Source organism: Kluyveromyces lactis (genome assembly GCF_000002515.2).
Source record: "Kluyveromyces lactis strain NRRL Y-1140 chromosome F complete sequence".
Classification (NCBI taxonomy): Eukaryota; Fungi; Ascomycota; class Saccharomycetes; order Saccharomycetales; family Saccharomycetaceae; genus Kluyveromyces; species Kluyveromyces lactis.
In genome coordinates this window covers 1,092,846-1,116,617 of record NC_006042.1, presented here as the reverse complement: position 1 = coordinate 1,116,617, position 23,772 = coordinate 1,092,846, and the positions used below count along the sequence as shown (strand labels likewise).

Here is a 23,772-nt window from a genome sequence, read left to right as displayed (position 1 = left end):
TCAAAAAAGATAATGGTTGCGAAGAGATTCGAACTCTTGCATCTTACGATACCTGAGTGTTCCCAACTGTAAGATTGGTTAAGATTGGTATCTTGAATCAGGCGCCTTAGACCGCTCGGCCACACAACCATATATTGATGTGAATTGGATTCTCCAATGACTACCGATGATCACAGCGAAGTCACAGGGTGTGGAAAATCAGCAGATTACAAACGGCATGTGAGATGAGACATACATACATATATATATATACAGTATATCAGGGTAACATAAATGTTACCCTGATTATGGTATTACCCTCCCCTGCTTCTTTCCCACAAAAATAAAACAGGGGCGAGCCAGAAATCACCAGTAGGAAACAAGCCTCCTCGTACCGTTGCCCGCTGAGCTACACCCCTATCTAAGCAATTCCGCTGAGCGAAAAGACGAGAAAAACAATCAAAAACAGGAATTCAGAAGAAAGCTCGATTTTTTTGCCACTCGAATTGTAAAGCAAGAAACAAAGAAACAAGAGAGCAAGAATAATAATAACAAACCGATTTTCTTGAACTAAACCAATTACATATGCTTTACGTTTTCAATCGATTGCTTTCTTTTCCCTCTTTTCCTTCTTTTCCTCGTTTTTCCCTCTTTTCTTTTAGAGTCACCTTTTAGCAGCTTTTAGGTTTTAAGTCCTTTCGGTTTTGATCATATCTTGATGATGCTTTTTCAGTCTTGTCCTTTTTTTTTTGTTTTTCTTGACTCTCTTGTTCCCATGATATAATAATTATATATATATATATAAAATAGAACGATATTTAGCATATACACTTTATATTATTCTATTTTTGATTAGAATAATATTATTTGGAAACTGAACCTCTCTTGTCACGCTGTAAAGACTAAATATCTTTATTTTGTTCTAGAAGAATTCAATTAGAACTCTAGCTGAAAACTACAATAGAATTGTATGTGTGATTTTTGTTATCTATGTCCATCTTAATTGGTGTCATATCTAGTGGTTTGCGATTTGTGTTTTGATCCATGTGTTTGACCTGTCTTCCTGCCTTACGTCGTTTTTTTAACGACAGCCGTTCGAGTGACTATACACTAAAGCTATGGATCTATGATTTATAGCTATTAGAGTACGTTACTGAATGGTACAAATAAAATAATTCAATCGATCGGTCCTATATTTCGGGGAAAATTTCGATATCACTTATATCTCTACTTACTTTGATGTTTTTTGCGGTCATTTTTTTCTTCTTTAATTGAAACATATTTGTGGGTTTGTGTGATTTTGTGCCTTCAATTACCTTTTATCATTGATACTGTTATTTCCTTCTATCGATCTGTGTATGTACAGTATTTCTTCTCCCTTTCCCTTCTATTTTGATATCGTGTTGTTTTTGGTTCCTGTTTCGTTTTCCTATAATGCTGTACAGGAGACAAGAAATTTTAAAAAAAAAAAGTTTGGAAAATTGATTTGAAAAAATTGAAAATTGAAAATTGAATAAATAAATAAAAAGCCCCTGAAGTTTTGGTTGAAACAAGTGGAATAACAACACAGGAAAAGAGATTGATTAGATTAGAAGAAGAAGAGAGAGACAAGGAACGAACGACAAGTATATTTCCCTATACCAGTTTCACTCGTCTCGAAAGAATAATATTTTTTTCTTCCAATTAAGGTACGTGGCATGTTTTGAAAAAAAAAAAAGGAATTGAAGAAGGAGAATAATTGATAACAATTGATAGACTAGACAAGAAAAAGATCAAACGCATCTCACAAATCAGATTGGTGGTGTTTTTTCCCCCATTTGCCTCCTTCGTTCTATTAATTTTACGAATACATTACTAACAATTCATTTACCTGGTTACTGAACTTTTGGTGAATTCAAATTTAATACAGCTTTTTAAAGAAAGAAATACAAAAGAGAGTTTCAATTATTTCTACTGTTTGAAGTGTCTTTGATTAAATTTGAATTTAAATCTGAAAGACTCGTGATATACTTTTAAAGGATAACCGATTTTTAAACTAGAAGCTTACCGCAACAGAATATTATTATCAAGAAACGAAGAAAAAATGTCTTTAAGTCGTGAAGATTCAGTGTATTTAGCCAAATTGGCTGAACAAGCAGAACGTTATGAAGAAATGGTGGAAAACATGAAGAATGTTGCATCTTCTGGTCAAGAATTGTCCGTTGAAGAAAGAAACTTGTTATCTGTTGCTTACAAGAACGTTATTGGTGCTCGTCGTGCATCCTGGAGAATCGTTTCCTCCATTGAACAAAAAGAGGAAGCTAAGGAAAAATCTGAACATCAAGTTCAATTGATCAGAACTTACCGTTCGAAGATCGAATCCGAATTGACTAAGATCTGTGATGATATCTTGTCAGTGTTAGATACTCATTTGATTCCAAGTGCTACAACCGGTGAATCCAAGGTATTCTACTATAAGATGAAGGGTGACTACCACCGTTATCTGGCCGAATTCTCTTCCGGTGACGTTAGAGAAAGTGCTACTCAAGCCTCTTTGGAAGCCTACAAGGAAGCATCCGATATCGCCACCACAGAATTGCCACCAACTCATCCTATCAGATTGGGTTTGGCCTTAAACTTCTCCGTGTTCTATTACGAAATTCAAAATTCCCCAGACAAGGCTTGTCATTTGGCTAAGCAAGCCTTCGATGACGCTATTGCTGAACTAGATACCTTATCCGAAGAATCATACAAGGACAGTACTTTGATCATGCAATTGTTGAGAGATAACTTGACCTTGTGGACTTCTGATATGTCTGAGACTGGTCAAGAAGACCAACCTGCTGAAGGTGCTTAAATGCTCTAACGTCCGGTATTACCCCTTCACTACGCCCCGCCATCAAAGAAAAAAAAATAACTACAAACTTACAAAAAAAATTGAGAACTAAGTTTCAACAGCAACTCGAACAGCTAGAATTACTACTATATTAAACTAATTTGAAACCAAATTTACATTTTTTTTTCTTTTCTCCAACCTTCACGTATTCATACACCCACACACACACACACACACGCAAACACACACACACTCAGCGCTCATTAGCTCATACTCATAAACTTCGAATAAAAACTAAGCCAAGCAAAGTAACTGGAATATCAAGAAATTTGAATTGTAAACGCTATTGGATAATCTTTCTTCTCTTTTTTTTTATAAGATATTATTAAAATACTCGCACTTTTGTAAAGTGGAAATGCAATAATATTATACCTTTTATTATTCTATTACTATTACTTTTACTATTACTATTACTTTTACTATTACTCTTACTATTACTCTTTATCTTTTTCTGGTCTTTCTTCTGGTGGGTGAGGTTAGGTTTTTTGATTTTATGTTAATTATCAACTATAAAAATATTTGAGTCCATAGTCAGCGATCGAACTTGACCAACTTTAACTCAACTCGAGCAACTTACGAAAATACATGAAACGATACAAAACTTTAACAATTACATGTAACGTCCTCATAGGGATATGTATGTTATATGTGAAATGATAAAATATATTTCATTGGGAGTGGATTTTATTCTTTGTTTTTTTTGTAACTACATTGAACAATAGTGAAGAGTTTTTTCAGGGTTTTCCAATTGTAGTTTTGCAACAAAGGCCCTCCGAAGAACTGAACACATGCAAACAAAAAAATACAACTGGAATTGTATTCAAGGTCGGTTTTTCTAATCAGTTTTAACACCCTGTCATAGCACATCGGTATGTGAAGAACTCTGCCCGAAACTTCTTCTTCCTTTTTGTTCAAGATAATTCACTTCCTCATCGTCTTTTTTTTTTTATGTCTACACTATCTCGTTTATAAATAACTTGGAAGCGGATAGTAGGAGAGAAATTCAGTTTAATTATTGTTCACCAGACTACTCTTCGATATTATTAGTGCTGTTGCTACCATTTTGTTCTATTTGTATCCAATCTGCCCATAAAAATAAACAGTAACCAATAAATGTTTAACTATACTAATTAACTACTACACTTTCACCTGGCTTGTCTAATTGATTAATGTTCTAGTTTTATTCCCCTCCTTCACCGTCATTACATTAATTTATGTCTATATATATTCTCTCTTTTATCCTTCATAAAGGAAACTTAAACATCATCCAAACAGTTGATTGATTGTTCGTTGACTTCAATCAGTCCTCTCGTATCAATGTCTCTTTTTTCTTATTTTGTTGCTTCCCCAGGTATTTCTTATTCACTCAAAGCACAGTAATAGCAATGAAATAAAATACTTCATCGCTCTATTTATAGGATGTTGTTGCACAAACAGGGCTAAACTGCTAGTACGCTGTACTTCACATCCCACTTATTTGGTGACCTGATTTTTCTCAGTTGCATTGTGTTTTAGTTGATGCTGTAGGTCTGCTTCATCTGGCAGAACCACGGAATACAATAAACGTTCTAACTACAAGTATAGATCGGTATATATAGCTCCATACATAAAGTGAACCATTCTACACTTTGCAGTACGTAACGTTACTTCAAGCCTGATATCGTGACCGTTTGAACACACATTCTGTCAGAATGCAACCCCAGGTAAAATATGTTTGTTTGGACAAAACTAATATGTCAAATTAGTTACAAAAGGGATTTTCTTTCATTATTACCAACACTTAACTTCGAAACAGCCATACCGTAATCTGATTGAGCTGATACAACGGGAAATAGTAACCAATTGACGCGGTGACTAGAGCAGTTAGCAGATTTGATTGATTTACTTTTTAAAACCATGTCAGACTCACAAATTTTGAACCTTTACAGATTCGCATGTATCGGATTCTCTGCTGTATTGACCTTATTGTTTTTGACCCAAGCGATCTTTAATATCCTACCTTTGGACATTTTTGTTGGAAGTTTGATTGGATTAGGGTTATCTATCTTACTCGGTGTGCTTGAATTCAGGGAATTGCCGTTACTCGATAAGTATGCCTCTTTCTACTACACTTATGCAGGCAGGGGAGCCTTATTCACTTTATTATACGCACTTTTGAAATATGATGGTGTCTTCAGTATCATTGTGGGTGTCCTTTTGTGGCCAATGGCATTGGTGCATCTGTTTTTGCATCTAAATCCAGATGTTGGCGAGCCTACTTACTTCAAGACAACTAACATTGCATTGTCTGCTAATGACGATGAACAAGATATCGTCTAAGGCTGTGGAATGACTTCTGACTACTTTACATAAATCTTTTCTAGAGAAAGGTAGAAGCGCGCGCCCTTCTTGACTTCTTACACAAGAGCGGGGTGTCATACGTAAATGCTAGCATAAACAATATTATTACTTTATATTCAATCATTCATAGGGCCAATGTGATTTTAGGTCACTAATAATTTGCAATTCGCAAATCGAAAGACACAATCCAGATCAACATTTATAAACTAAAGACTAAACTACGTTCTACAATGCCAAATCAAATATTAAGCATGTACAAGCCATTTCAATTCAACCACAGTGAGCTCTTGACTAAATGCATTAGTAAAATTACCTCCCAAACCTTACTTTTCCTTATGTAATTCCTTGTCTTTTGACATGATAATGACAAATTGCTGTCATTATTTGTAACGGAGAATTCCCTTAATTTAGATATAAAAAGGGAATGCTTCTCCAGAATAAGTTACGCTTCCCTTACCACCAGACGGTGGGGGCAAATACACCTCGTTATAAACATTGATATACAATTGCCCTGCAATATACAAATAGCCATAAATCATGTCGAAGAAGTTTGCCAGTGAAGACGGTTCATTTAAGAGACAAGTCTCCTCCTTCAGAGAAACCATTTCTTCCACCCATCCCATCTACAAGCCTGAAAAGGGAAGATATTGGCTATATGTCTCTTTAGCGTGTCCTTGGGCTCACCGCACCTTGATTACCAGGGTCTTGAAGGGATTAACGTCCGTTATTGGTATCAGTGTTGTGCATTGGCACATGGATGAGAAAGGATGGAGGTTTTTACCATATAATGAATCGAATAAAACCGATGGAAAGGAATCGTACAAACCATCCGCAGGTCTCAAATGTGAAAAGGATCTCTGTGTCAGCGCTGATGTAGATAATCACTCTATCAAATACGGCATTGACGGTACCATCGATCACAATTACCATTTCCAAAGAATTAGCGAATTGTACTTCAAGAGTGAACCGGAATATGCAGCCAGATTCACTGTGCCCGTTCTATGGGACTTGAAGACCCAAACCATAGTTAACAATGAAAGTTCTGAGATTATTAGAATTTTCAACAGTGGTGTTTTCAATGAAGTGGCAGATTCTCATCCAGACATCGATTTGGTTCCAAAAGAATTAGAATCTCAAATCGATGAGATCAACTCCTGGGTCTACGACTCCATCAATAATGGTGTTTACAAGACCGGGTTTGCTGAGAAACAGGACATCTACGAGAAGGAAGTATTGAATGTGTTCAAACATTTGGATAAGGTGGAAGGCATACTAAAGAAAAGGTACGAAACTTTGAAATCTACTCATTCTTCTGAGGAGGAAATTGTAAAGAAACTATACCTATTAGGAGATCAATTAACTGAGGCTGACTTGAGATTATATCCTACCATTGTAAGATTTGACCCTGTATACGTTCAGCATTTCAAAACCAATTTGAACACTATTCGCTCGGGGTACCCTTACATCCATTTGTGGCTCAGAAACTTATATTGGAACTACGAAGCTTTCCAAGAAACTACCAATTTCAACCACATCAAATGGCATTACACTAGATCCCATACTAAAATCAACCCATTATCAATTACCCCATTAGGTCCCTCTCCAAACATCTTGCCATTATAACTGATGACAAAATGGTTTCTTACCTTGATATTTTAAAATTAGTTCTGGTCTGCCTGAAGCGGCATATATGTGCCACTTCACATCACCTACATACTGTTAGTAAATACACATAATGAAATTCAACTCTTTATGACATGCAACCAAGATTATGTGGATAAATCTCAAATAGTTGTTGTATTTGTCGCTTTCATCTGACAGAGATAAATCCCAAGAAAACCTTTGCTTAAATCTTTGGAATAATTTCATTTCAAGGGTACACAAACACAACTTATAAAAACTTAAACAGAGAATTCTTCATTACGATACTTGATGGTTACTACTATTGAGCAGGGCATGAATTACTGAATATCTTGAGAAATATCACTAGAGAAGAGTGGTTTACATTCATATGGACGAAAGAATTAAGGTTCTAATAGATATTGTATTGGATGATGATAGATTCTTACAATACATCAGGGAAAATGCAGGTCTCGGGGAATCTGCGATGAAAAAGATCGAGATCCCCAAGCACTCATTCACCTCCCACCAGCTAACTTATTGCTCTGCTGTGGAGATTTCACAAAGTCATCGATCCGTCCTAATAGGTGGAATTCCACAAATATGGAATCTTCAGCATTCATATAACATCTTCACGATCTTTGAGAGGCTGACTGATGTACGATTGCGAAACAGAATAAAATACGTTTACGAGAAAGGTAGAGGTAAGGAGACAAGATTCATACATTGGAGGCAGTATCATTCCGCAGATAAGAACAAAGCTTTCGATGAAAACGTTAAACCCTCTAAACTTGTCACTGTTTATGATGATGATGATAATGACGAAGACGACGGCGAAGCGTCATTACAGAATGGAAGCTTGAATTCACCTAGTGTAGTGCAGCAAAGTCCATCAGGGCTAACCAGTGATGCGCATCGTGGAAATGATGCTGATGTAATGCATTTTGAGGATCCGTTAATTGGCCATGATGGAGAAAGCACAGTAAATTCGGATCTTGAAGAACAATCTCTCGAGTACAATGAAGCACCTACCGATTTTTCTGTACTAGACGACAATGAAACAAGATCTTTAGATGTAAGGACCTACACACTAAACAAAGAAAATGCTAACCAACGTCTTATTTTCAGACATCCAACGAGACAGACATTCCGATCTTTTACGTCGAGAAGAAGTTCACTCAACAGTAAAGATCCACTTAAAATACTAAAGCCGATTCCTCAACCGATTACTCGAGAGGAGCAGACAAGAATCAATAATTCGCATGCACATTATACCCCTTTCAAAGCTATTGGCAAAAAGATTAGTGCCGTGGTACCAGACGCTCATTTCGGGAGTTTTTGGGAAAAACCCTCCCCAGAACATAATAGAATCACTTTAGATAGTACTAAAATTGGGAAAATCATCAAGATGGAAAAGATGATTGTTATGGTTAAGCAAGCTTTAACTGCCAGAGTAATTCCCCCTCATTTCTCCGAAGATGAACCAGTAGATACTAGAATTTATGAACGATGGAAAGAGTATTTCGTTGTAGCTAGAGGGACGGGAAACCCGGATGCTCCAGTAAGGCTACAACTTTACACTTCAAGAAAAATTAAACCAATAGTAACAAAGGATAGAAAACCATGGCATTGCAAGATTCAGTTTGATTTAGATAAGAAATGCCTTGTTGAATTTTATAATTCTTTGGACAAAAGTATTTGCATTGTCAAACAAGATGACCTATTAACACAAGAAATGAGGTTTGCGGATAATGCAAAAACGAAAACAGCAACATCGAAGAAACAATTTTCCCCTTTGAAAATTTTCATATTCCGATGTGATAATCTATTATCATCTAGTAGGTGGTTGGTATTTTTGAGATCCAGCATTGGTCCTGCAGCACAACCTTGTGACATTGACATCCATATTCCAATAGTAAATTTATCACTAAATGTAGATCTCCCAGAAATAATAAGAAGGAAATTAGCAAAGAAGGCGGCAGAAGAGGAGGAAGTGATGAAAATATTCCAACTAGAAAATGGATACCGTGTAGCACAACTTCCAATATTAAGATATTTGAAGCTAGTTATACGTGAGACGCTTATACAACTTGGATATTTACATGAGGTTAAAAAATGGGATGCTTCCAATATACTAATGGGACTATGTTGGAAACATTACGATAGGATTGAATGGTCTTACGGCAATCAAACTGATTTGTTGTACGGAACATTTGTTTTGAGAAAATCTCACATATTTGAATATCGTAGGCTTAAAACTTACCCCAGATCCATACAGAAACCCATCGATAATCACACTGATACCGTTAAGGTCATTAATGAGCCCTCGCCAATTGAGGGTTTTTTATCTGAAAACAATATTGTTTTCAGCGATAAAAATGAATATAAACTCTCACATCCCTATTTTAAGCTTTCCTACTGGTTCACTTCAAACGGGCTCTTTTTTAGGACTAGATCCGTTAAGGCTACACCACCACTACCGGAAGATGACGTAATCGATCCATTCGGAGTAGTATTAGATAAAGCCAGGCTAGATGACTTAATTGAAACCATGCCTAGAGTGTACGAAGATAATCCATATCCATTAGATGAGAATGGTCATTTCGCTTGGTTAAACGAGAATATAACAACTGCGGAATTTGAAAGTCACGACGCAAGAGCTAGTAGATCATTCCTGAGAAAAATATCACTAATACTCAAAGCGGATAATTGCATTGACTTGACTCGTTGTACAGATATCAAGCTTTTAGATGCATCGGGCTTCAATATTAAGACCATGAAAATATGGAATGAAGCAAATAATATGGTATGGAAGAATAGTCAAACACTTGAAGCAACGAAGTCTTCTATTATAGAGTTAGTAATTGGTAAAAATGTCAGTAAACTACTCATGGCGCCTGATCCGGAGACATGTCAAGAGTGGTTATCACGACTACGTGAAATAGCCTTCTACTGGAAGCGAAGACTAGCTGCTGATCGACAGCTTCTCTGGGATTTGAAAATAAAGAATCTCAACACCTTCAATATAACTGAACTTCAGGAAAAGCACATATCTGCATTTGTTCCGAAATGGATGACAGAATTATCAACAACAAACGATCATATTTACAACGTCAGCGCTCATGCTTTGTCGCGTCCTATAATACACCAAGGATTAATTTATCATAAATCCAGAAAACATTCAGTATTCAACAAGCATTTCATGGTGTTGATTCCTGGGTTTATAATGTTGTACCACTGTTTCGATAGATCCATAAGGGGCTACGCGAAAGATTCGACAAAGTATAGACATTTTTTAACGATTCCGATAGAGAAATGCTATCTATATTCAGGTGCCCTCAGTGAACAGGAACTCTTGGACCGAGACAAAGACTTTAACTCTATTAATCCAGGTTCTCATAGTCTCTCAAGAGTGTATGCTGACGGATGGAAAAGCATGGATGAAGAGAGTAGTAGGACTTTTGTTATGTGGTTTCCAAACAAAAGGATAATGTTAAGTTCAGTAATAACACCAGAAACTCCGGACTCTTCAAAATTTCACGTTGTTGATAAACTTGGAGTCTCGGGAAAATCGATGATTTTTATGTGTCGATCCAGGCAAGAGAGAGATTTGTGGATGGTAAAAATATATGATGAATTAGAGAGAGTGAAAATGTTATAAATAGTCGTACATATGATTTGATTGCCGGTCTTCAATAGATTCACTAATACCATTCATAGATCCTGTCAAGTCAGCCTGTACGTGATTTTCCCAGGATATAGGTGATGAAAGCCGGAATGTTCTATTCTTATCTGGAACTGAATCCACTTCAAAATCACTAGAGGAGGTACTGACACAGTCACTACTATCTAAATCATCATCAAAGCTCAAATTAAAACTATAGGCAACAGCTTCAAGCAATTCGTTCCAGTCCTGAATTTCAACGAGTTCTTTGATATTATCACTATAATCTACATTCAGAAAGCCTACTTTTATTTTTAATTCATTTGGATGCCGTTTGCCTGCATCAGCGAATATTCGATAATCGCTAAAAAGACATGATTTACCATTCTCCATGGATGAGTTTGATAAAACAACAACCCCAACATTTTTGCATATTTTCTGTTTTTGCCGATACCATAATTGGTGTAAAAGATCTGGAGAGAATGGTTGATTACCATTACTTTTTATCGGACCAGCCAACGAATTGAGAACATCGTTAGCAGTTCCGCAATTGATGACCATTCCTTCAACATCAACAATACAGCAGTTAAAAGTAGAAAACTTCCAAGTCAAAGCTAAAATGACGTTCTTGATCGAGACGATATTATCTTCATTAGTCTTTCTTTTATCTAATTGCAACACCAAATTTAATTCATTTGGTGTTGCTCTTTTGATGGACAAAATGGATGATATTGAGGTTAACACGGATGAATCTCGAATTGTTTTAGGGATAAGGGTTTCATTTAAGGTACTCTGTCGTCTGACAATGATTGTACCTGTATCATTGGTGCTAGGAATGCAAGCCACAAATTCGGGAACCTTGATCGAAGTGAAATCATAATTTCCGAACGGCAAAGTAAGATCAAATAGAGCTGTTATCCATTTTTCTAAAGCTTTTGTATCCAACCCATAAGGTTTAATAAGAATTCTTTCCCCAGAACGAGATTTTGATTCAAGAGTAGTTGCATCTAATAAATCTAGTTCAGGAGGATTATTCAATTGGAAACAACGGTAGCTCGAGAATTGAAGAACATTTGCCGAAGTAGCAGGAGATGGTCGACATACTAGTAAATATTCCGAAAATAGGTAGCAAACCTGGTGTTGGAAATTTATGCCATCTAATGATATCAAAAAATTATCTATCAATCGTAAGAGTCCATATTTAGCATCAATTTCCCAAGGCTTGACTTCGCTAAAACTATTCAAAAACGCTTGAATGAAATACTGCCTTTGAACGTGCAAAGAAGGCAGTTGACAGTCATCTTTCGAGGAAGATGATACGATGGACGACAAGCCAGAAACCGTACTTCCTCTGAAGTTGGATCTTCTTTTTATACTGCGACTCCTATGCAAACGGATGGAATCTCGAAGAGATGGAGTAACCGTTTTCCCTGGTTTCAAAGAAAATGCAAAAGATAACCTGATATCGTTATTTCTTGCAGTTGTTCTAGTAGTCTGCAAATGTGGAAACGTTTCATCATTACCTGAGTGCTTGGGTAAGAGGTCTGCATCGCACAATTTTATCCGCTCGTAGTTTTCTTGAGGATTATACGGTTCGAGTCCAACACTTTCACCGTCATCAGGTAAGGTTAACAAGTGTGACCTTACCTTCTGTCGCATATCTTCCTGTCCCGGTATGCATGACATACTACAGATGTCGCATTTCGGCAAGGCATCATACAGGTTTGATTTATGAGGAAGAGGTCGTAAACTCACCATTAAACAATCTTCATGACACATATGGTTACACTCCAAAGGGATTACCTTCTCATTAGAACCCTTGAACGAACAAAGATCTCCGCATATGCAACATCTCTCATTTTTCCAAGACTTATTACCATTTTTTCGAGTGGGCTTCTTTCCTAAGGTCTCATGTCCAATGGGAGAGAGCATTATGGGTGGAGGCGGCATGATCGGATCTACCAGGAGGTGCTTAGGATGCTGTTTTGACACTGGTCTTATGGGAGAACTATCATAGAAGGAAGATATCATGGATGATGCAGTCGATGGAGTACCAACTGAAGGCGTCTTCACTCTCTTCTTAGAAAAAAGCTCTGTCCATCTTCTTGGCGATGAGGTATTGGACCCTGAAGTGGATCCTGTATCCAGTTTAGGCACCGGGGAGGATCCCACATTAGTCAATTGAAATAAGATATCCTGAGAATTCATTGATGATGTATTACCTCTAGACATTTCTAGCAAAGTAATAGTTAATATGCTCTAGTCAGCCGTAGTGTTACTCTTAAATTCCTTAAAGTTTGAAGACTTTTGGATGTATTCTTAATACTTTGAACAATAATTGTTCAGTTATTCAATTGATAGATTAGCACATAAGTAACGATATCATGGTAGCTACTTTGGAGAATTCACTAAAAGAATCTCAAATCTCCCGGAATCTGCAATCACTATATTTTCCCCTTTCATCATGATGCCATTTTGAGGTTGTTTCAGATTTAAACATCAACGGTCTTAAGTAATGAATAATTTTCTTCCCTTAAATGAAAACAGAGATAGTGATGAAATCAGGACAAAGTGTACATTTTAGGAAGTCGATGAGTAGGGTCCTGCAGTGACTCTGGAACCAGGGTGACAAAACTGTCTCTAGTATATCTATGATACTTTAATTCAGTAAATACAATTTATATATAGACTAGATGTAAGTCTAGTAAATAGAGATGAGATGATTATTGGGGTAAGTCGTCGTGAGATCAGTCATTAGAAAGGTGAGTAGATGATTCAATGATGGACAAGGTATTGTAACTTTTCATCTGTCTAATATGCGGCTTCGCATTTGACGACATTGTATCGTAGCAACCAAAAAGGGGAGAGACAATTTATGGTGAAGAACAATGTCAGATTAGTTTACAAAACCTAGTTCACAATAAATCATGTTTATAACAGGCGCAAGATCAACGTAAGAAAAGAAGATTGTAGCACGAATTATTGAGGTAGTTTTTGGGAGTAATGAGAAAATTCTGTATCGTTGTTTTGTTTGGGAAGAAATTAAAACGCAGGTAATCCGTAATGGCAGGCATCAGTAACCAGATAATGTTCTCGGCATTGAGAATAAGCATCAACGAAGTCTCATGGAGAGAGAGAGAATGAGAAGTCACAGATGAACATTCATGTTTTAAAACCGAAAAAAACAGTTATCTGAATAGAAACCATACCGTGAATGAAATGAATAAAAAACACTTGTATCTAAAAGGTGTTTTTTTATGATTTTGGTACTTTAATATTGATTGGTGGAAAATAGCAGATGCACTATACAAATAGTATCATCTTGTGAACCTTATAGCATAATATTGTGAAAGGGCAGTTTATAGGAATATAGTTGTCTTTCGAAAAGGGAAGAGTAGAGAGATGGGAATAAAAAAAAGGATAAACGCAAAGAAGTTAACTTTAACGTTCAATTACCTAATTCGTTCTTGCTCTAATCTCTGAAAGCAAAGCTCTTCTTAGCAAAATCCCAAGTATCTTCTTGCAATCTACCTCTTAGGGTTGGAGTTTCAGAACCTGGAACGTAGACATCCTCGAACAAGATGGACATCTTAGCTTCTGGAGCTGGGGCAGCATCAGCTAATTCGACTTGCTCATCGACGTACTTTCTAGCAGCCTTGTCGTAAGCCTTAATTTCATCTTCCGTGGCGATACCCAATTCCAATAAGTGCATCTTTAAACCTGCAATTGGATCGTTCTTAGATCTCATGTGTTGGATTTCATCTCTGGTTCTGTAAGTAGTACCTGGATCAGACATAGAGTGACCACCATATCTGTAAGTTTCGTATTCAAGAACGATTGGACCGTTACCGGAGACAGTCCAGTCCTTAGCGAACTTGGAAGCTTGGTAAACAGCCAAGATATCCATACCGTTAACCTTCAAACCAGGAATGTATTGACCACGCTTGAAGTATTCAGTCATGGCTGAAGATCTTGCGGCAGCGGTACCCATACCGTACTTGTTGTTTTCACAACAGAAGACGGCTGGTAAGTTCCATAACTTGGCCATGTTGAAGGATTCGAAAACTTGACCTTGGTTAGAGGCACCATCACCGTACAAGGCAAAAGAACAAGCATCTTCGTGTTTGTATTGATGAGCGAAGGCCAAACCAGCACCCAATGGGACTTGGGCACCAACGATACCATTACCACCGTAGAAACCAGGGGCGTACAAGTGCATGGAACCACCCTTACCGAAGGACACACCAGTTCTTCTACCCATCAATTCAGCCAACACAGCTTGAACAGCAGCACCTCTCATGTAGGTGAAACCATGACATCTGTAAGAGGTGATGACGGTATCACGCTTAGTGATAGCGTTTTCAATACCAACGGCAATGGCTTCTTGACCGACAGAGGAGTGACAGAAACCTCTAATTTTCTTAGCCTTGTACAAAGCGTCACAGGCCATTTCCATTCTTCTAACGATAATCATATCCTTGTACATTTGTAGCAAATTGGACTTGGTGGTTTGATAACTTAATTCAGGAACATCCAAAAGATAACCTTCAAAAGAGGTTTCTGGCAAATCAATTTGAACTAGGTCATCATCACCTGGCTTAGTTTCATCAGCAACCTGGGACAAAGCACGGACGTTTTTAGAAAAGTTTCTAACCAATCTCAAAGAGCTGGACTTCCCAACCACAGAGGATTGAGCTTTCAAAGATAGCATGGTTTGCCTAATTTATTGTTCTTTTCGGTATTAACTACTATAGCGACCAACAATTAGAACACACAAATACACACTCAGCAGTAGTGATGGCAAAATATGTTGTATAGAGAAGAAATAAAGAAGAAGAAGCTCTGAGTTCCTGATTCTATATTAAAACAAAAAAAAGCCAACTAATGAACGATTCCTTGTTCCAAAAAATTTGACAAAAATCAATCAATCAATCAATCAGTCAGTCAATTAATCAATTGCTTGGCTCAGTATCACTGAAAGACCAAAAAAAGGTTCTTAATCACGCAACAACTGTTTCTCATCATATTCACAATTAAATCCGCCTTTAAATACTTGTGAACTTGGGAAAAAAACTTCAAAAAATTTCGTAGCCAGCCAGTCGGTATAGATAAGGGACTTGAAATAACAAGAAGTGGGTATAAGCAAGGTCAATTTTGCTCTAATTGGGGTCAAACTTGAACCGTTGGGTAGCTGATGATGCGGAGAGTATTGATATTCTACTTATTATGGGATATCTGACAGTTTCGTCTGGTGTAGGTAGAGTTTATTGTGCTGATTCAATTAGACAGACGGGATTGTTGTTAGAAAGAGTGGGAAAAGTGACGTGCACAGCGCGGTGTTTGGGTGGAACATGGGCAGCAGATCTATTACCCGGATAATATGCGGGTCATGAGTTCTAATGATACACATTACCCGAATATTAATACTTTTGGCGCACGTGATCAGAAAGTGATTTCTTTTTCATTCTCTTCTGATCGAGGTCCGGGTAATATTTTGGAAAATTTTTTGAAATATCTTAGTGCTGTGTGGCAGGAAAGGTTGTATCCAGGAAAGAAATTTGGAAAAAAAAAGTATCAGTGAAAACTTTAAAGCGATGAGATGAGATGAGGTAAAGAGAAACGAGGTACATACTTACATCATTATCATAGTGTATCGTTCCCTCCTTTGTATCAGAAAACAGCTAATACTAATAATTTGTGGATAAAATTATCCGTACTATGGCGTTACAAATCTCAAAGGAAGACACTCAGGTGTTATTGAAAGATAAGAATGTATTGATCGAACCAACAATTGAGAAATATAGAACTGCAGGTCAAATTGCTCAGACTGCTTTAAACTTTTTGATCAGTTTGATCAATAAGATGTATCATGAGAAGTCTATGGAGCCGCTACCGATTCATCAACTTTGTTTATTGACTGATTCGTTCATAGCCGATTGTTTAAGTACTAAGTTCAACAATAAGGTTAACGAGAAGGGAATCTCAATGCCAACTTGTATTGATATCGATGAAATAAACGAGAACTGGTGTCCTGAAGTGGATGACATCGAAAACTTGTCCCGTTGGAACCAAAAATCTAGATCTACCAAATCGATCGAGCTATGTAACGGTGTTACTTCTAGTTTGTCTGGGTTTTTGAAAGTTGGTGATGTCGCTAAGATCACTTTGGGTTGTCACATCGATGGGTACACTTGTAACGTGTCCCACACCGTGGTCATTTACCCAACCGTTCAGGATGCCCAATCTGGAAAATTGCTACCTGAAGCTGCTTTGCTAGGTGGTAAAGCTGATGCTCTAGCTGCCACCCATATCGCTGTTGAGTCCGTCACTAACTTATTAGCTGCTGCAAACGATTTGACCAAACTTCCAGCTGATTTCAACGCTACGAAGGTCACTGGTTCCTTGATTAGGACCGTAGTTGACACCATTGCTCAATCTTATAATTGTTGCGTTGTGCCTGGTTCTCGTATCAGAAGAATCAAAAGATTCCTTTCTGGTCAAAACGAAAATATCATTGTCGAAAGAGACTTCAAAGGTGTCATTTGGACTGAGTCTCATCAGGAAGCTGCTATGCTTGCTAGAACCGTCAATGAAACTGCTGTTGATGTCAAGCGTAAGAACCCATTTATCACCGAAGATACCGTGGTCCCAACAGATGATTTTACCGTTGTCAAGGGTGAAGTTTACATGATCGATTTGAAGTTGGCTCCATTGCAAGGATTGGAGCCAGGTTTGATCACTTTACACACTGTCGATCAATTCTCCGGTAAATCTGAATCCTCTGATGTGGTGGCTAGACCAGGTGCCATCTGCCGTGATTTTTCAAAGAGCCATGTTCTAAAGTTAAGAGCTGCTAGACAAGTGTTGACCAGATTGGATAAACAAGGTGTATACCCTACCAAATTAGCTCATATCGCTGATTCTTTCCCATTGGACGTACAGGAGCCTGATTTCGAAACCATCAAGCAAGAAATCAAGCCATTCAGATTAGGTCTTTCTGAAATTTCTAACAACTACCTAACAATCGACAGAGATGTCACCATCGTAAAACACGTTCCTTGGGCTAAGATCTTGGATCTAACAAACCCATCCGGTGTGTCAAGTTATGACGCCATGGCAAAGAATAAAGGTTTATACCCAGGTTTCGAGCTTCCTCTACCTAAACTAGGTTTGTCCAACCTACAGTTGAAATCCTTGCTAAAAAAACACTCTACGCCAGTTCCTGTGGTCCGTCAATGTGTCACTGTAGCCATCTGTGATGAAGAGTTGCTAAGAATCAGCGGAAACCTAAAATCTAACTGGGTTCATTCTGTTTACTCTATGGATACTGCAAGCAATATCGTTGCAGGTATATTCAAACTGGCTCAATTGTCCGAGGATAAGAGATTTGGTTTGAAGATCAGAGAAACTCAACCATGGAAAATGAAATTCTAATTTATTCATTACCAGTATTAACTACCTTCTTTGATAGAACTACTTCAACAGATAACAAATTCTATTTCATACACAAACACCCTTTTCGCATCTGCACACAATAACTCTACATTGATACACCAGTTCATATTATATTCAATACTCGTTTGATTTCGGTAGCCCAAGAGTCTTGTTCTTATGAGTCTTTATTCTTACCAACCAATTGCAACAAAAACAATGTATAAATAGCAACTTCTAAGTATCTTGTAGATCTGTACACTAGCAAAATCATAATAGAACTCAAGCTCTCAACTTTGTCATTAGTTCTTCTACTATTAGTGTGTTTGCTTCGGAAGGATTATCAAAACGTTCAAAATGATGGCGGCTAATTAGATTTTAGTATAAAAAGGATTTGGAGTCAGAAACCAAATCAACAAACCCAACTACCAATGAATATGACATAGCGAGATATCTAGTGCACATAACTAGGAGCGAGAAGGTGATCCTAAAAACCAATAACTTTGCATTTCATTCTACTTGAAACGTCCCATTCCATTTCTATTTAAGCTGTCATGTCTACAGAGACAGAAACTAAAACCAATGTGGTCAATATTGATGAGTTACAAAACTTCGGAATTAACGCGTCTGATATAACTAAATTGAAGACTGCTGGTATATTTACCGTTAACACTTGTTTGTCGACGACCAGAAGGAATTTGTGTAAAGTTAGAGGGTTATCGGAAGTGAAGGTAGAAAAGATTAAAGAAGCTGCCAATAAAATCATCACCATTGGCTTTATTCCAGCAACTCTGCAATGGCAGATTCGTCAAGCAGTTATGTCTATCTCTACCGGGTCGAAACAATTCGATTCTGTACTAGGAGGAGGAATAATGACAATGTCCATAACTGAGGTGTTTGGGGAGTTTAGGTGCGGTAAGACTCAATTATCCCATACGTTATGCGTGACAGCTCAATTACCAAAAGAACTAAATGGACCTGAGGGTAAGGTTGCATATATTGATACAGAGGGTACTTTCAGACCAGAAAGAATCAAGCAGATAGCACAAGGGTATGATTTGGATCCCGAAGTGTGCCTTGAAAATATCTCGTACGCCAGGGCACTCAATAGTGAGCATCAGATGGAGTTACTTGAACAGCTTGGCGAGGAACTCTCTTCAGGAGAATATAGACTATTAATAGTAGACTCAATTATGGCCAATTTCAGAGTTGATTATTCAGGCCGTGGGGAATTGAACGAGCGTCAGCAAAAACTAAACCAACATCTTTCTAGATTGAATCGTATCGCTGAGGAGAACAATATCGCAGTTTTCATGACCAACCAAGTTCAAAGTGATCCCGGTGCTTCTGCCTTGTTTGCTAGTGCCGATGGTAGGAAACCTGTCGGAGGACATGTCTTAGCCCATGCAAGTGCGACAAGAATATTATTGAGAAAAGGTAGAGGTGACGAAAGGGTCGCGAAATTACAAGATTCGCCTGATATGCCGGAAAAGGAGTGCGTTTATGTCATTGGTGAGCGTGGAATAATGGATTCTGATGAATAAGCCACTATGGGTGGCTCGTAAGAAAGACATACTTTCTATCGATAGAACGTTTTTACGAACAGAATAGTACAACTCTATAAACAAGTGACACACATCCATTTCCCTTACCACTTCGATAGGTGTTTTCTAATAGTCATATTCAAATCTTTCTGGCATGACAATGGGTGCGAATAAGGTCCAGCCGTATAAACCATAACAAATCCAAGCACTTATGATTTTAACCCATGAATAAAAGTATGTCCTGCCAACAGGAATAAAATCTCCAACATCATCTTGTGTAACATTTATAGTCAATAGGATCACAATCCATTGCGTAGCTAAAAAGAAAATGAAATGAAACAACGAGTAATTGTATTTTGTTACATTGAATTCATCATCATCACCATCTTCCCTACCAGAATCATTGACATGCATTCTTTGCTGCTCAGCTTCATAATCAAGCAAGGCGGATTGGGGCAAAGCACCCTCCTCAACTGCTTGTTTGATCGCTTGCAACCTCAGTTGATTACGTGTCTCTCCTATCCCGGAGTATTCAACATCATCATCGTATAAAGAAATCGCTCCGCTACTACCTCTTAGTGCGTTGTTTGCTGCAGCTCTGGTTGTCGTATATGCGATTGCGATAAAAGTGAACAGTGCACCTAGAACGGTACTGAACTTTCTGGTGTTACTTGTACGAACTAATGGATTGCAAAATTTATCGTCTGGTTCACTTGCCATAGCACTCATTGTTAAGTAAGTGCAATATACTGATACCATAGAACTTTGCGCAAGTCCACATTTTGGATTGAACTCTTGTACCCTTGGATGTATCGAGGCTAGTGACACGATAACAGATAATGCGACGTTTATAGTTGCACTTGATCTGTTCATATCACATCCGTCGTGACAGAATAAAGTGAACATCACAACCATCATGACAGCACTTCCGATGTACATTAAACTGGTGCTACCGATCAATAATTTTCGCCATAAGCTGGATCTTTCATCTTCTAGTTCCACATTCTGTATACAGGTCTCTGCCCATTCATGGGCGAAGTCAACTAATAGCACAAGCCCGATCAAGATAAACACGAATCCACTGGGTACACTGACCCATTTGGAAAACCAGATGTAGAATTCATTTGGGATCCAATAAGCAAATAGAATGAGTAATAAATAAAAAATGAACTTGAAACTCCATGCTCCGTTCTGTAACTTTGCTCTTGCATCCGCAGTAGACTTTATATTTATCATGATAAATGCCAAAATGATATGCATCATTCCCAACGCAAAATTCAACCTATGAACGGTAAAGAACCCACACTCCCCTGTGCTTGTGCATGACTTATCAGGCCATAATATAGATTTATTCGTGGACATCGATACCCATGATATAACAGAATTAACGAGCAACCATAACGCATATGTGATACGAGTCATTAAGGAAGAAGAAGTAAGTGTCCCTAAAGAGGATAAAGATGATGAGCAGCAAGACCCCAACATCGAAGAGAAGCAAGTAGCTGCCATCTGAACTGGTAAAGATATAATAAGTCCCATTTTGAGTGATCAGTGGTGATGCTCGGAGATTTCTTGACGGTTCTCTTTCTCTTTTTAAGCTCCGTTAATTGCTTGTACATTGGTTAGAATATGTCGAATATTGAAGTTCTTTTTCTATATTTAAGGTTGATTTCCTTAAGAGCATCTTTTAATCCACCGTACATGGACAAAAGATATCAGCAACAAACGAAGATTGCTTGTCTCCTGAATGGTAGATGATTCAATAAAAAGTATTCAATCAAAAACAATGCTATGACTGTCGTGATTGTTGTTAATATAGGAGATACCCGAGTAGAGATTGGCTATGCAGGAGACTTTAACTTCGTTGGTACAATACAGAGAACCATAGATTGGCTAGACGATGATATACAGGTACATACCATGTGTAGGAGTTGGTTCCATGATATCCTGATGTATAATAGTAAAGGCGTTAAAATAGTGATATCTGAACCTCTTTGGTTGTCGATACTCAGAAAACAAAGGCTATGCAAGGTTTTATTTGGAAGACTTAAGGTGAACTCTATCTGTTTTGTGCCGAATTGCCTTGCTGCATTTATTGGAGCAGGAATTAGGAACGGACTTTATATTGAGGTAAACTCAAAGAATACAGAGCTCATTCCTATCTTTGATGGGAGAATTTTGGATTCATATAGTAGGTCAAGTAAATTAGGAAGCGACAATGTTGATATTTTCTACCAAAATTCAGCGGACTCTAATGATGATGACGAAATACCCTTGTCAGTTCTGATGGACAATGTGTTATCTAAGCTACCCATAGATATCTTTAAACACATATCTGAGCAGATTGTGCTCAATACTGACAGTAGTCAAGTGGAGAACTGCATTGTGGAACAAAAAAACGTTGTTGCTGGAATGGGACCCTGGATCGGAACGTCGATCTATACTTGGAATAACTTGATGAAGGGTCTTCTTGATAACTTAGAAATTGCCAAATCTGAGTACGAACAAAATGGTCGAGTTCCAGATTGGCACTCAAGCAAATTTGAGATTTAAAACGTTGAATTGAATATGTAACAGAGTATACATATAAATACATCTACATACATGGTAGACAAATTATATATCTATCAGGGTAAATAACGGTCAAGTGACCGTTCCGATGTTTCTGAAATTGGAAGTGTCAAATCTCCATCGTCAGTAGTAAAACCAGAGTTTGAAGTGTTTGCAGTATCATTTTCTTCTAATTCCAAATCCAAAAAGTCGGACTCAATCTGATCAAAAGCAGACCATGGATGCTTTTGGTACCAGTCAAACTCATCTTTCAACTGGAAAAGTCCAGTACTATCAATTCCTAGCGCATAATATAAGGGATAGTGATACCATTTAGATTGACTTATCTTCTCGCGTAATTCCATTTCCTTTGCAAATGCAGGAAACTGTTTCCTATCGTCAAACTCGCATGATAGTATCTGCTGCATTTTCCATTCCATCCTGATAGTTTCATTCTCATATAGTCCATTTTCGCAATAGTCAACCTTCAAGGGTCCTATGTCAAACCCTGGCGCAGGTCTACCCCCCAAACATCGCAAATCCAAAGGTGCGTCATCAGGTAACAATGGAGGGACGTCACTAAAACGAGCCGGTACGTCCACATGTATCAATCGACTCTCATTCGCAATATTTTCTGCTGGAGGGATGAATGAAGAAACAATCTCGGGCGCGGAAGCTGAACTTTTGTCCAATGGAGAAAGGTCGTGAGGTTTAACAAGAACTTTGGAAGTATGACCTTCTCTCACAAGCGCTGGTTCCGGAGTTCTGATATAGTCAATTAGCCCCTGCGTTTCACGATCAAGCTTACTCTTGACATTCCTTGAGTTCACCGCTTGCTCTTTCAATGATGGAGGTTTTAAAACTTTAATGACTTTCTCGAATTGCGTTGCCGCAGCCGAGTATGGTCCTGCATTTTCATTTAAAGCAACACTCATGATCGATATAATAGGCACTTAGATCTATTGTTTGGGGTCCTGAATGAACGCTATCCATATAGACTTTAAGAAAGCATCATGGAAGTTGCACACAAAAATTACCATACATGATGATTAGCTTTTATCTTCTGTGGTGTCGACGGATGACAGCAGCTTTGAAAATTGAAGAAGAGATTAATGCCAAGGGAAAGATTCGAAAAGCAGCAATCATTTATTCAACACATCACCCATTTCCATCATATTGTCAATATAGTCCTGTAAATATTTATTCTCCTGTTTTAATTCTTCACAAATCCTTCGTTGTTCTATCGATTTGTTCAACAATAGATCCAATGTATCACGCAAGATTTTGGTTTCTTCGGCCAATTGAAAGCCACTTTCTTCAACATTATCAACGGCTTCAGAAATGTGGTACTCCTCACTTTCAGACATTATAAGTAGTTAGCTATTGTTGAATTGTTTGTCTTCAATCTCCATGTATCAATGTTTTAGTGAACTGGGTTACATATTGCAATATTACGCATTTTTCAAATTTGAAATGTTGGCTTCCAGGGTATGGGGTTCACATATAGAACAGATACAGGAAAAGATACGTAAGAGTAACATAATGTCTCCGGTCAATTGGCAGTACAACCAGGTTATTTGGACAGAGATATTAATGATTGAACTTTGAACTAAAGCATTGTCAACTAACGGGAAATACCGTAGAACAAGAAGGAGTAAAAAAAACCAAAAAAGAATGGTTCCTAGCGGGATCGAACCGCTGATCCCCGCGTTATTAGCACGGTGCCTTAACCAACTGGGCCAAGGAACCAATTTCTTATTGTTTTGAGA

The 23,772-nt window shown here is 37.8% G+C and overlaps 11 protein-coding genes and 2 non-coding genes across 13 annotated transcripts; 7 read left to right on the top strand and 6 right to left on the bottom strand.

Moving 5' to 3' along the window:
* Window positions 1-13: 13 nt before the first annotated feature.
* KLLA0_F12122r lies at window positions 14-129 on the bottom strand. Its single transcript has 2 exons — window positions 91-129; window positions 14-58 (listed from the first exon to the last, which is right to left on the bottom strand). It is a non-coding gene; the product is annotated as a tRNA-Leu (tRNA).
* Window positions 130-2,062: 1,933 nt separating this feature from the next.
* On the top strand, window positions 2,063-2,815 carry BMH2 (14-3-3 family protein BMH2; the record flags this gene model as incomplete). The annotated part of the gene is made up of 1 exon (XM_455629.1): window positions 2,063-2,815. One exon carries the CDS (start codon window positions 2,063-2,065, stop codon window positions 2,813-2,815), a length of 753 nt encoding a protein of 250 aa, XP_455629.1.
* Window positions 2,816-4,750: 1,935 nt separating this feature from the next.
* TVP15 (Tvp15p) lies at window positions 4,751-5,173 on the top strand (the record flags this gene model as incomplete). The annotated part of the gene is made up of 1 exon (XM_455628.1): window positions 4,751-5,173. One exon carries the CDS (start codon window positions 4,751-4,753, stop codon window positions 5,171-5,173), a length of 423 nt encoding a protein of 140 aa, XP_455628.1.
* A 558-nt stretch (window positions 5,174-5,731) lies between these two features.
* Window positions 5,732-6,817, top strand: ECM4 (S-glutathionyl-(chloro)hydroquinone reductase; the record flags this gene model as incomplete). The annotated part of the gene is made up of 1 exon (XM_455627.1): window positions 5,732-6,817. One exon carries the CDS (start codon window positions 5,732-5,734, stop codon window positions 6,815-6,817), a length of 1,086 nt encoding a protein of 361 aa, XP_455627.1.
* Window positions 6,818-7,205: 388 nt separating this feature from the next.
* SPO71 (Spo71p) lies at window positions 7,206-10,475 on the top strand (the record flags this gene model as incomplete). The annotated part of the gene is made up of 1 exon (XM_455626.1): window positions 7,206-10,475. One exon carries the CDS (start codon window positions 7,206-7,208, stop codon window positions 10,473-10,475), a length of 3,270 nt encoding a protein of 1,089 aa, XP_455626.1.
* STE5 (Ste5p) lies at window positions 10,470-12,710 on the bottom strand (the record flags this gene model as incomplete). Its single annotated transcript, XM_455625.1, has 1 exon — window positions 10,470-12,710. One exon carries the CDS (start codon window positions 12,708-12,710, stop codon window positions 10,470-10,472), a length of 2,241 nt encoding a protein of 746 aa, XP_455625.1.
* Window positions 12,711-13,950: 1,240 nt separating this feature from the next.
* Window positions 13,951-15,189, bottom strand: PDA1 (pyruvate dehydrogenase (acetyl-transferring) subunit E1 alpha; the record flags this gene model as incomplete). Its single annotated transcript, XM_455624.1, has 1 exon — window positions 13,951-15,189. One exon carries the CDS (start codon window positions 15,187-15,189, stop codon window positions 13,951-13,953), a length of 1,239 nt encoding a protein of 412 aa, XP_455624.1.
* Window positions 15,190-16,196: 1,007 nt separating this feature from the next.
* On the top strand, window positions 16,197-17,912 carry ARX1 (putative hydrolase; the record flags this gene model as incomplete). The annotated part of the gene is made up of 1 exon (XM_455623.1): window positions 16,197-17,912. One exon carries the CDS (start codon window positions 16,197-16,199, stop codon window positions 17,910-17,912), a length of 1,716 nt encoding a protein of 571 aa, XP_455623.1.
* A 551-nt stretch (window positions 17,913-18,463) lies between these two features.
* On the top strand, window positions 18,464-19,453 carry DMC1 (recombinase DMC1; the record flags this gene model as incomplete). The annotated part of the gene is made up of 1 exon (XM_455622.1): window positions 18,464-19,453. One exon carries the CDS (start codon window positions 18,464-18,466, stop codon window positions 19,451-19,453), a length of 990 nt encoding a protein of 329 aa, XP_455622.1.
* A 126-nt stretch (window positions 19,454-19,579) lies between these two features.
* On the bottom strand, window positions 19,580-20,992 carry TMS1 (Tms1p; the record flags this gene model as incomplete). Its single annotated transcript, XM_455621.1, has 1 exon — window positions 19,580-20,992. One exon carries the CDS (start codon window positions 20,990-20,992, stop codon window positions 19,580-19,582), a length of 1,413 nt encoding a protein of 470 aa, XP_455621.1.
* Window positions 20,993-21,244: 252 nt separating this feature from the next.
* On the top strand, window positions 21,245-22,006 carry ARP10 (Arp10p; the record flags this gene model as incomplete). Its single annotated transcript, XM_455620.1, has 1 exon — window positions 21,245-22,006. The coding sequence occupies one exon, from the start codon at window positions 21,245-21,247 to the stop codon at window positions 22,004-22,006; it is 762 nt and encodes a 253-aa protein (XP_455620.1).
* Window positions 22,007-22,080: 74 nt separating this feature from the next.
* Window positions 22,081-22,938, bottom strand: ISC10 (Isc10p; the record flags this gene model as incomplete). The annotated part of the gene is made up of 1 exon (XM_455619.1): window positions 22,081-22,938. The coding sequence occupies one exon, from the start codon at window positions 22,936-22,938 to the stop codon at window positions 22,081-22,083; it is 858 nt and encodes a 285-aa protein (XP_455619.1).
* Window positions 22,939-23,678: 740 nt separating this feature from the next.
* Window positions 23,679-23,752, bottom strand: KLLA0_F11847r. Its single transcript has one exon. It is a non-coding gene; the product is annotated as a tRNA-Ile (tRNA).
* Window positions 23,753-23,772: the final 20 nt, after the last annotated feature.